General features: G+C 39.6%; 1 protein-coding gene across 1 annotated transcript; it reads left to right on the plus strand.

Annotated features, from left to right (window-relative positions):
* The first annotated feature begins 563 nt into the window (after nucleotides 1–563).
* On the plus strand, nucleotides 564–10,565 carry chmp6b (charged multivesicular body protein 6b). Its single transcript, XM_006635165.3, has 8 exons — nucleotides 564–829; nucleotides 2,540–2,649; nucleotides 3,198–3,285; nucleotides 3,527–3,613; nucleotides 4,601–4,666; nucleotides 5,120–5,200; nucleotides 5,701–5,767; nucleotides 6,460–10,565. The coding sequence occupies exons 1-8, from the start codon at nucleotides 767–769 to the stop codon at nucleotides 6,510–6,512; spliced, it is 615 nt and encodes a 204-aa protein (XP_006635228.1). The 5' UTR covers nucleotides 564–766; the 3' UTR covers nucleotides 6,513–10,565.
* The last annotated feature ends 1,871 nt before the right edge of the window (nucleotides 10,566–12,436 follow it).

The following is a 12,436-nucleotide window of genomic DNA, read 5'->3' on the forward strand; positions in this document are numbered from 1 at the left end:
ATTGATTTAGCTGGAAACGGAAAAGCCAGAGTTAGCAAAGATTGGGCATTAGGTTTGTAGAACAAGAATAGACATACTCATGCAGTGTATACAGTACACCTTGCACAGTTCCACTATCCAGCTCATTCCAGTGATCTTAAATTCACCAGCTCGACAAAGATAAAGATGTTCATTCTTGTTAAGTGTTAAAGTAACCTCATGATCATCCTGGAAGCCAAGGGTACAGGAGGACACATCCTGACATTCATTGCAGGACATATACAGCACACACTGTAAGAACCAGACCAGTAAACCTAGTCAGCATGTCTCTGTGAGATAGAACTTGCAAATTCTGAAGAGAGAAAATCCAGACCTGCTCAGAACTGCAACAGTAACCACTAGGCCACTGAGACAACTTTCAGACGTTATAGCTGAAGGATGGGAAAAATAAACGTTCGCTTTAGGAAGCAACTTGGTTTACGTTAGCAAACGCAAGCACGTTATGTTAATCGGTCCTTTGGCAGGGATGCAAAGCGGTGTATTTCGAGTTTGCTTTTCTCGGCTTTCAATTTGAGGTGTACGCACTCTACGGCTACCGTACTTCCTGTTGCTAGGGGTGCGGCTTCTGTGGAGTTTCTGAGTCCGCTGAAACGAAACAATAGAATAAAGTCTCGATTTCCTGATTTTTTATGTTAATATGAAATTAAAACCGAGAGCGTTGGGGGGACTTGAGCGGTTATAAATCGTTCCGTGGGCGGGCTGAGAGCGGCGGGGATGCGGCTTTGCAATGGGAAACATTTTCGGCAGAAAGAGACGCACTCGAGTGACGGAGCAGGACAGAGCAGTGTTGGTGAGATACTGAAGATGTTACAATAATCTGACCTGTCTGTTGATATAATCAGTGGGAGCCGTGGAGGTCTCTCCCATAACAGATCCCCAGGCCGTTTGCAGAGATCGGTAACAGGAAGCATTAGTTAACAGACCTGAGATGATTTGGGTTGGGCTTCCAACACGACCAAAACAATGAAGGACAAATACGATTAAAGTATTATCTATGTTTATTAGTTTGTTTACTAAGGGCGGTAGCTAACGGATTTAGGTGTTCGTTATAAATAGATTGGTTTATAAAAAAGACGATGAAAGCAATGTATTTTTTTCGGAACAGACTTGTGTTGTCGCAGAACTACCGCGTTGACACTCTTGACAATTACACCCGTATTGCTGAAATGCACTATTGTAATAGTGAAGTATAAGAATGTAGTGGACGAACCCGACGGACCAGTTAAAAGAGGTTTATGCATTGAAGTGTTGGATTTCAAATTTTGACGAAATGGCTGTTCATTTCTCAGCAAGTGGAGAAATGTTCTGAATTGGATTGTGTTGGGGATATCTTGCCACGCCGTTTTGACAGCTTGTTTCTCTAAGACCCCCTTTCCATTCATTTATTTTTCAAACGAACCGAACCTGGGTCACTGGAAAATGAATTTAGTTCGTATAAATAAACCTTACGGCAAAAATAACTCGGTTCACAGAGGAATGTGGCGTGTGTGTGTAATTCATAATGCTGAACAATTTGCTTTTTTATTAACATTGAATTCATTCTTCCATTTAAGTAGCTTTCAGATGTAGAACTGTCCAATCAACTGCCACCAGACAGTGCGTCCAGGTCATTAGTGCATCCTGTTGCCAAAGAAATCTACATTTTTGTGGCCTTGTTTTCCTCTGGCACCATTTAGTGAAAAATATAAAAAAGTGCATTAAACTGTACAAAGATGTCTCTACTGAAGAAACAATGAAGGACACTGGAGACTTTTTGATCCATTAAAGGAAGTGTTGGGTGATCATTCAGTTTGTGCTTTGCAGATGACTACAGACCTCATCTCTTTGGCCTACAATACCACCTCATGCTTTGCGATCTCGCCATGCTGTCTCCCATCCTGTGTTTTCCATGTGGATGGAAGAGTGTGCACACACCTTGCCTTTCAGATACAGTTCCTCCAAAGAGGGAGCCAAAGAAAGCAGCTTGTTGAGATTCTTCAAAGTCAAATGGACTGAACTCACTTATTTTGCCCAAAGGAGCTGAGTCCACCTCATGCCAAGGTCTCAGTTTGGTGTGATTGAGACGATCTCTGAAAGGGTCCGAGTTCCTTTGGAGCTCTCACGTCGTTACTTCAACATAAACGGAAATTTAATTTGCTTTGCGTTAAATATTTTATAAAAGCCTGTCATGTTACTTTATGCAGTTTCATAAAATGCCTTATAAAAACATTGATTATGCCTGTCTTTTGCCCCTTGATCGTTTCTTGTCTATAGAAAATGGTTTTCAACCATTAATCTCTGCTTAAAAAATACTGTATTTTTAAGAACTGAGGACTGGCATCTCTACTACATTGCTCCCTAAGTTCAATGTCCTGCATATTATTGAGTCTGTCCTGATTTTGAGAATCGATTCATGGAATCATGCCTTTCCGAGAACAGATTGTCAATTGACAGCTCCTAGGAAGGGGAGCTGTGCTTAATGTGTGTCTGAAAACTGTGTGTCACTTCTCTCCACTGGCAGCAACTGAAGCAACAGAGAGATAAACTGAAACAGTACCAGAAGAAGATCTCTCTGCACCTAGAGAAAGAGAGGCTGCTGGCAAAGCAACTGCTGAGAGATGGAAAGAAGGAGTGAGTGCACAGTATTTTATATTAAACTCGGAGTTGTTAGGAGGAACTCTTGTGGGACATTCTGGTGAATGGAGGGACATTGGAGGTGAATTTTTAAGTGGAAGTGCAGATACTTTACTTTTGACATTGATGATTAAACTTTCTTCACTTTGTAAAACTTCCTATCAAAGTATGTTCATTTTTAGATAAGTAAAGCCAATAACAAACTAGCATACACAGGTACTTTTGTTTTGGGATATTAAAGCTTTAGTTTGGCTGTCTTTTACAGTGGCTATTTAAAATATGTGGTGACTAAAAGCACAGGAAGGATTACAGATGAAAGGCAGGTATTCGGCTACAGCCGTTCTGTGTTAGTAGATTATTCATCCCAGTGGTTTTAGGAATTCACTTTGACAATACGACTACGTAGTTTCTTCCTGTTGGCTGCACCTTTTTGTGTATAGTGTTTTTAAAATTGTGATCCAGTTTTAATTCTTAACAATATATTTCTACAATAAACTAGTATGCATACAGCAATAATAAAGTTATACCGCCTTATTTTGTTTCAGGAAGGCTTTGCTTTTGCTTAAGAAAAAGCGATACCAGGATCAGCTCCTGGACAAGACGGAAAACCAGATAAGCAATCTGGAACACATGGTAAGTACACCGCTGGGACTCACTCCTAAATCTCTCAGTGGAATTAAAGGAAAATTACAACACTGGCAAACTTGATCAAATCCGTGTTCATTTGATCTCAGCTCGAAAAATGTTTTTCTTATATGATGTATCTGTTTTTAGTGAAAGGAATACAAATTTCTTCATTTAGTAATTGCAGACCGCTGTGAAAGAGCTAAATCTTCATGTGTATAATGATATGTGTAAATTTTTTTCTCCAAAGGTTCAAGATATTGAATTTGCCCAGATAGAAATGAAAGTTATCGAAGGATTGAAGGTTGGCAATGAGTGTCTGAAGAAGATGCACGAGGTATTTATCTGATATCCATGTCCTGGTTCTTGACCCGGGATGAAAAAAGGGATTATATGCTTTTTTGGATAGTTTTCTGCCAAAGTGTTTTTGTATTTGCAGAATAAGAAAAAATACATTAATGGTTGCTATATAGAAATGACTTTATTTTAACATTCCAGCCTATGCTATGCTTTGCATTTTACATTTTTTTGGATAGTCATTTAGGATTTTGAGCAGTGTAGGGTTCCTGCTTTTAAGGAATGATTAATTCCCAGTGTATGTGATTGAGGTGATAATGGCGCCTGGGTCTGCAGTTTGAACATGTTCATTAGTGCAGTTGGGCTCCAGCAGGCGCAAGATGCTGACTTTGCATTCTGTGTCTCAAGATGCCACACATCTGCCATGTCTGCAAGAAAATGAAGGCTATTTCTCTCTCCTCCTGTATCTGAAATGGCCACTTCTTGTTGTAATCTGCTATTAAGTAGTAAACGTGCAAAATATTTTACTTTATAAAGCTTTTTATCAAAGTTTGTCTGAAGGAGATTTTTTAAGAGATAACAAAGAGGCCTCTGTTCAATAAAATGTCATTTTTAATAGGAACATATGATTCTTATTGTGTTCACGTTGAGTTTTGAAATTTGTGATGCAAGTTAACCTAATTAAGGCACTGTCATGGTGGAACTTTGGTCCTGGTAAAACAGTATTGACTTCCTCGCACTGAGCATTTAATTTTGTTTACTGTACCAGAAAGTACATTCTGTTCTATCAAGCTGATTGTTTTCATAAGGTTCTATGTATATTTGCATTTGCAGTAAGAACACAAACTGTCTCATTGAGCTTAAAGGATTACACTGTAAATCTCTTTTGTCACTGTAGCATAGCTGGAGACTGACATTTCCAGCATTAGAGTCCTCCTTCAAAGTGAAATCAAATATGAACTTGTACACACTGCTGTACATAAAAATGACTGCTTAAACACACCTGACAAACTGATTTGTTTTCCAGGTGATGTCTATAGAAGAGGTGGAACGCATTATGGATGAGACTCAAGATGGTATCGAGTATCAAAGGGTAAAATTACCATCGCTATTAAGACCCTACCCTGTCATGAAGTTAAAAAGCAGAAGGCTCATTTAAAAAATGTCTTGGTGCTTCTTGCTATTGTGAAATATTTTTGTTTCTTTTTTTCCTTTTGTTAATGAACCAAAATGGCTTAGTGCCTGACATCAATTTGAATTACAAGGTGTTACATTAATATTGCTAATATTAATATTGCTGTAGCTGTTCTGTTTGAACTAGTTCTTTTAGACACTTCATTACTGCGATTAGTGTGTGTAATGGAGATACTGGATGGATTTATTGGTGAGGTTAAGTTGCATTTTTATAGACGTATTAATTTTTTTAATACGGCTTGAAGTGCAGCCTTAATTCTGAGGACCAAATAAGTACTTACATTTATGTCTAATACAAAAAATACATTTCATATGAACCATGTGGTGCTTTCCCATGTCTTTGTTTCTACAGCAAATTGATGACATGTTGGCAGGTTCTCTAACCCAAGAAGATGAAGATGCAGTTCTGGCAGAACTGGAGGCTATTTCTCAGGTCTGTCCATTCATATCTTTAAGACTTTCTCATGACTTAAGTGCAGAGCTTGTATCTCTGTAAGACTTCACATTGTGAGGTGGGGGAACTTGTCAGAGGCTTCAGGACTAAAGCTAGGACTAAAGCTGGAACTAAAGAACAACTGAAATTAAAGACCTTTCCTTTGTCATCACAGTTTTCTCAATAATTGCCCAGTGGGCAAGATTAAAAGAGTCACAAATTAAATTCAATTTAAATATTACTTCATGATAAATATTGAGGATAATAAATATGAGGATAATAAAGCACGACATAAATCAAAACATTTATCTAGCGAACATATGTGTAGGCATGGCACTTGCTTAGCAGTATTCAGGAAGCTTGCAATAGAAACTCAGCTGACCGCTTGGAAACCCTGTGAGGGTTTTGTGGACACAGGCTAGGTAGGATATGCATAACCAGATTATTGAATTGAGTACAGGAGCCGATTGTAACTTTCAAGGCTGTGGGCATCTTGACAGGGTGAAGAAGTGGAGCTTCCAGATGTGCCCTCAGAACGCCTGCCCGAGGTGCCAGAAAAAGAGCCAGGTATCACAACAGTCGACTGTCACCGGGTGCCAGTACTCAAAACCTTTTACAGCAAGCCACTCATTGCACCATAAATTGTAAACAAATGCACCTAAATGCACTTTCTAAAGCCCTAGCATTACAAATCTAGAAGTGGGCTGCTTCACTGTTGTCTGCATTTCATTGCCGTGATCCTCTGTTAATATCTGGCACAAGAAAAAATTTAAACAATCCTCTGTTTAGATGAATAGTGGCGAGGAAATCAATTTCTCCTGTCAGAATTCCTAAATTAACTTATAATGTTGAATAGTTGTTAATTTCCCCGGGGGCTGGGGTTAGGTTATAAAGTGGGGCGAATTAAAAAAAAAAACTCCTTAATGAAAGTATGTTGCTGTTGAAAAGCTTTGTGAATTAGGCCCTAGCAGAGAAATCCACCATGGCTTGGAGTTTGTAACTGACTCTCGCATTGAATTTGTGTTATGTTAATAAAATCAAAAGAGAATAACGACTCCTTGTGAAATACTGTGGGAACAGATTCAGGGCCCGGAGGATGCTGCAGATGTATTTCTGTTGAAATGAGAAAGTGTCTTATCTACAAGTGCCTTAGGAACTGGCTGTTATTCTGCTGAGAATGTTATTGATGTATTTGGGTTTTATTGTTATACTGCTCACTGTGGATTCCAACATTGAGTCATTATTTCTTTGTTTTTCAGAAAAGGAAAGGGTCAAAAACAAACCCAAACCAGAGCTGGTGGCAGCTTCATAACAAGTATCCACCCGGCATCCTCGCCCTGTTCCATATCAATTCCCAGGATGTTGCTACAGCCCCACTCTTTTCTTTTCTTCGTGACTGTCCCAGGAGGCGCTCATCTTATCTGGGAATAGCCAGGCTTGCACCTACTGGACTGACCTGGACTACTGGACTACACAAACCTCAAATGTTTCTCTATAATAATTGTGTTGCAGAACTGAGAAACAGGTTTCAAAACTTGCTACCATTCTGGAGCTTGTCTAGAAGTGATAGTCTGCACAGTTGCCTACCGTTGAATTGGATCAGTGATTTTTAATTGAGAGGATTACTGACTAATGATCTTTTTTAATGACACAGTTTAATTTCAAACTGAGCAAAAACTGATGACAAGTCTAAGGAATTTATACATGGTGTTTCCATGATGTGGAGGTTATCCGAGTTCTTTATTTTAAAGCAGATATTCAGAACCAGTTTATTTGCCCTCTTAGATGGTCAAATATCTTTTTCCTGTTCTTTTCCGGGACAAGTAGAAGCCTGCTATCAAAGCCTAGAATATATGAATATGTGTAGCTTTTGTGTAATCCGTTTCAGTCCAGTAGTGGGTTGTACGACTTACCCAAAGTGTGGCCTGGATCCACAAAACCCCGGTGTGCAAAACAGTGGATTTGTTTTTCAGTGTTGGCTACCAGTTGATAATTTCTTAATCATGTAAAAAAAATGTGTATGTCCTGAACACTATGTTAGTATTTAAACTGGTTTTAGCGATTACAATGTCTTCCCTTCAATCTCCTGAAACAGAGACTGCATTACAACCACTGCCAGTCTGTGTAGTCCCTAACCCTTTCACCACTAGATTACTTTGAACTGCAAAGGCAAATTATCACATCCTTTTAAACAATGGAATCAGTACTGGTGCTTCCACCATACCTCAGGCAAAACTGCAGCTGTATAGCAAAATGTAGATTTGTCATGCTGGATTGTATTGTTGAAGCCACTCGGTTTGCCTTGGCTTAATGATCTTTTCGGACAACATTGCTATAAAATGTCACTGTTAACTAGCAGCACTCTCGCAAACATTCATTAAGGTTTTAAAACCAAAGTATATGCTTAAAAAAATCCTGGGTTTCATGCCAAGGTATTTGCTTTAACAGCTTTGTTTGAGCTATATGGAACAGGTGTGCAGTTTTTTTTCTGTCCCTGTTTTGAGATCCTCTAAGGAGGATTTCTACAGTTGCCCAGAAATTAGCAGCAGAGCTCAGAAGAGGTATAAGGGTTTGTTAGCACCATGGGGCTTTTCGTTGTCCTCAAAACAGGGTAGTTTCCTGGCTGGTAGAATCTTGATACTTGTTCTACATTATGTGCCGTTTTTCTGGCAGTTCATCCAGCAGTGTGCAGAATTATCATAAATACCCATTGTTCTATGAAGCACAGAGGTGTGTCTGCAAGGCGTATCCTCTCTATAAAAAATACAATGAAAGGGCTCTCCTGAGTTTTATTTCCTAAGGGGGGAGGGGTAGTATACTGTAGCTGATTCAAGATTTAGCCACCTTTTAAATCTGTTGCTCAAACCTACATCATTCTGGAAATCTCTGAAAATAAAGTCATTTCTGAAACACACTAAATATTCCATTGATGGTTGCTAATTTGGAATATACAGTACATTGTTGCCCTTAGCAGTGTGACATTCTTGCTTCGACCTGTTTCTTTCAAGTTTGTAGTTCAGTTTTTTTTTTCTGGAGTTAGGTGAGTTCACCGGTGTCATCACACAGGGTTTCCAGAAATACAGAAAAAAGAAGTGTAGTTGGCAAGACTAGAAGTAGAAGGTTCCTAATTCCTTAAGTACTCCATTTTCGAATGCTTTTCACTTTCCATTCTGTATTGAACAGAGGATGAGATCTGCTTTTAACAGGGTATCTTCATAGAGAAGTGGGATTGAACAGTAGTTGTAAAGTCCAAACTCATCCAGTTTTATAGAGCACTTTTAACTGGCAGTCCCATGCAATTTCTACTTTGACACATGTTCTTTAACTTGTTAGGGGCAATTTGTTCAATTCTGTCCCTCGATCTATTGAATCTCCCTTGCTTCTATAAAAAATTCTGAGATCACCAGTGTTGCAAGTTCCTAATACTTCTGTACAGAATCACGTCACACTATACTCCTGTTGACAATGGTACCTCACAAAAATGTCAAACAAAGTGAGATAAAACACTGGATGGTTAGTTTTGTGTTGTTGTTGTCAGTATGCTTCAACAATAAAAAAGTATTTTTAATTGTTTCAGATAACTCCTGGTCTTTAACTTGAATGGCATTGGTTTTTACATCAGTAGCTCGGTGTAATGAATATCATTAGCCACAAGGGAGCATCATGTAACAATTTCTATGATCTATCTGCTGTACCAGGAAAGAGCTCATGTATTTTTTATAATCACTGTTTTACCCTTACATGGTCTTACGTATATACAGGAAATAATGCAAAATAAGCATTTTATTAATCACAGCTTTTTTGTCTCGGCAACCATTTCTATAGTAAGAACTAAATTAACAATGGAGGTTATGTGAAGAAAATTCTCTAATTGGGTGTTTGAAAAGACTTTTATACTTTTAATCATCTTGTTTTGGAGTCATTCTCTATATTATTGCTAGATCCTCAGAGCAGTGCTGCCAAACATACCAAAAAGGATTTTCCTTTATTTTTTCAGGGTATAGTTTTTCAGTAAGATCAAGCAAAGTCTGGGACTTGGCTCAATGTGACAGGATTGAGTTAGACAGATTGCAGTGGAGGCATGATGTAGAAATGCTCAGTTTTCTTTTGGTATTGTTCTGTTTAACTTGCAATTTGTCACTGGAATTTTAAGAGCTATGATTTTTTTCTTCAGCAGTCCCCACAAAAGGATGCTGGTCACTATTTTGCATTTCCTTCTTAGACTGTCAATATTAAACTGAACTAAGGGTGGATGAATAGTTAAGCTGTGGGTTTTTAAGCCACAAACCCAAATTCAATTTAATGTGAATGACTTTGAGGCCAGACTTGCATATAGACTACAGAATTTTAGATCTCCATTTATTTCAGCTTGTGTATTAAGCAGGGACGTGAGAGTCCATTTCAATTAATGTGACAGCTGCATTTAAAACGCACTTCCTGTGCCATAGTGGTAGTGTTTAGGCTGGCAGAGTTGCCAAGACATAACAGTGACAGCACGACTGCAGCTCATGAATCACAATACAAGATTTTAACCTTATATGAAAAAAAATGAAATCTGTAGGCAGGAATGGAGCATTTCCTGAAAGCTCTTTTGTAAAGTGAGCTATAAAGAGGATTGCTAATGATATCCTGGGGGCGCAAACCAATCCGCCCACTCCCACCCAGGACCCCCCCTCACCAAGCCTGCCTGTTCTTCAGAACCTCCCTCCACCCCCTCACTAGTCGTGGTACTTCCAGTGCAGTGTAGAGAGCGATACAGCTATATTCCACCTACAACCCTCCAACTAACGCAGCTCAGGGCTCAGGAACTAGCAGTACCTCATCAGAGCTGTTTTTTTTTTTTGAATGAAGTCAGTAAGAAGTATAATAAAGCACAAGTTCATTTTCCCTGAGTATTTTAACCTCCTCTTAATCTGAGATAGTTTCATATACCCTTTAATTTTAAGACTCAACACCAGTATGTCTTTGAGCTTCCCTTGCCTTGTTTATAGTTTCTAATTCTTAGTGAACCGTGATGGGGGTTCTGCTGCGTGTTAGTTGTTCTGATCTGCAGTCACTGACGTAATGGCATTCCTACTGCAGGAAGCTGGCTGCTACACACACATTTTGACTTCGTCACTCCTGAGAGATCTGATACAGCTTCATCAGACTTATTGTATTAACCACTCCTGTCTTCCACCAGTTAATAAGCATTGACTTAATAAGATAGCAGGTGGAGTAATATTTTTGTAGGATGAGCAGATCTCATCTAGTTCTGAAGATAATAAGAATTCTAGAACTGTACTGGTCTGAACTGTGTGGAAACAGCACAATGATAAAATGCATGTGAAGCTGCTGGCTGTTTAATAAACAGAATTTTGCAGAAGTGTTTTGAAATATTTTTTTGGCCCTTTAACTAGGAAAGGCAAGTTACATGTTAGTAACTTAATGATTTCTTTACCACAACTTATTGATTTTTACTGTTTTCTTGAATCACTTATAGTTATCTTCTATTTTATTTACATTGGTACCCATTTGTACAGAACTGAAGCAATCTTAAATGCCTTGCTAAAACAGCAGAACAGAAGTCCCTACCTGGGATCTGAACACATATTCTTCCAGCTGAGAGTCTAGCTGCCATAAACACAAGGAGACTGGTAAACACTTTTCGGCACAAGGACGTTGCCAGAATATATACATGTAATATATATATACACACAGTATAAACAGGTATGTTACTGTATATATACTGTAAGTGGACCTGCTCTAGCAGAAAGGCCTTGGGTGGTGTTCACAAAACACCTGCTGCTTTTTATTCCAGCCGGGCTCTTAGTTACATGGTTAAGTTTTTAATTGACCTAACAGTGGGATTAATTTGGACTCTTCAATTGTTTTCAGTTCCTAAACATGTTGTCGGTTGTTTTTCCATCTATTTTGCATCCAAAGTAGCTTCCAGCTTCTGTGTAATGAAGTTCAAGTACCTTGTTTGTTCAGTTAAGTAAAAGAGCCCAGCTAGAATGAAAGCTACCAGTGTGTGTGTGTGTGCGCGTGCTGCTGCTGCAAACATGATGGAGAAAGAAACAGGTAAGAGAAGTCAATCTGAACTTTTATTCACAGAAAGCTGTTTGGTATAAACAAAGGCATAATGCTGTGTTGGTTTATCCTGGACAAGTTCTTGCTTATACTTTGATGAAGTTGATGACTTGTTGTCAGTCAGCAAAATACCCAACAGTAGCTGAGATCAGCAACTGTCACTGTTTTTCCTGATCTTAATGATAAATTCTCAAGGAGCTGTCATTCCAGTCTGGCCCAGAGCCCTGACAGGCAGTCCGGTTGATTTCAGGCTTTGGAGTCATGCTCTGATTCTATCAATACGTCACACGTGCCTCTGTACGTAAAATTATGTTTTTGATACTCAACTGGCTATGTTGTCTGGAATCTGTCTTCTTCCCTGGCCTCAGCCATCCACTCGATTCTTTATTCTCAGCCCTGACTCTTGTCTTGCTCAGCACTCGGCCCGTGCTTAACAGAGTCCTGCCACGAGGAAGCAGGAGAAATCAGCTCTTCTTCCTCATCTGGTCTCATCTTGTCTGAAAAAGCCCTGCTGCCAGGTCATCCTGGTTTTGCTTCCTTCCTTTTTCTTCAGAAGCTTTTGTGACCCACGCTGCTCCACCCCGCCAGTTCGTCCCACAACACCTGGGCTCGAACCCGGGTCTCTGGCGTAACGCAGCAGGGAACCAGCCGAGTGAGCTAAAGGAGACCTCCCTCAGCCCAGGCGGCTGAGGTCCCTGCTATGATCAGGGAGGGTGATGATGTCACCGTGCCCAAACTAGCTCCTTGACACTTTCAGTTTTTTTTTAACTTGTCCTCACTTTGCCTCCTGACAGGAGTCTATTGCCTCTCTCTCCTTGTTTTATTCCTTTCTCCCTTGTTCTACTCTTATAATTCCTTCCGTTTATATAACACTTTTTATCCTCAGCTGGATACCTGCCTGGGTGGTGCGTTGCAGCTGTTTGGTGCCATTAACCCCACTTAGCAGCAGCTCAGGTAGAGAGGTGAGAAAGGTTGTCCGAAATTGATTTAAGAGAGGGCAGCTTGTACAAGTCCATTCAAGACACTGGAGTTAACCAGATCCTCGAAACTACAGCACTGGATCTGTAACAGATACAGCACAGTGTCCCATCACTATACTGGGGCATTGGTTTGGAAAGTCACCACCTTCTGGTCTACCAGCACCACTAACATAGCAATACCTGA

Source organism: Lepisosteus oculatus, chromosome 9 (genome assembly GCF_040954835.1).
Source record: "Lepisosteus oculatus isolate fLepOcu1 chromosome 9, fLepOcu1.hap2, whole genome shotgun sequence".
In the NCBI taxonomy this organism is placed as follows: Eukaryota; Metazoa; Chordata; class Actinopteri; order Semionotiformes; family Lepisosteidae; genus Lepisosteus; species Lepisosteus oculatus.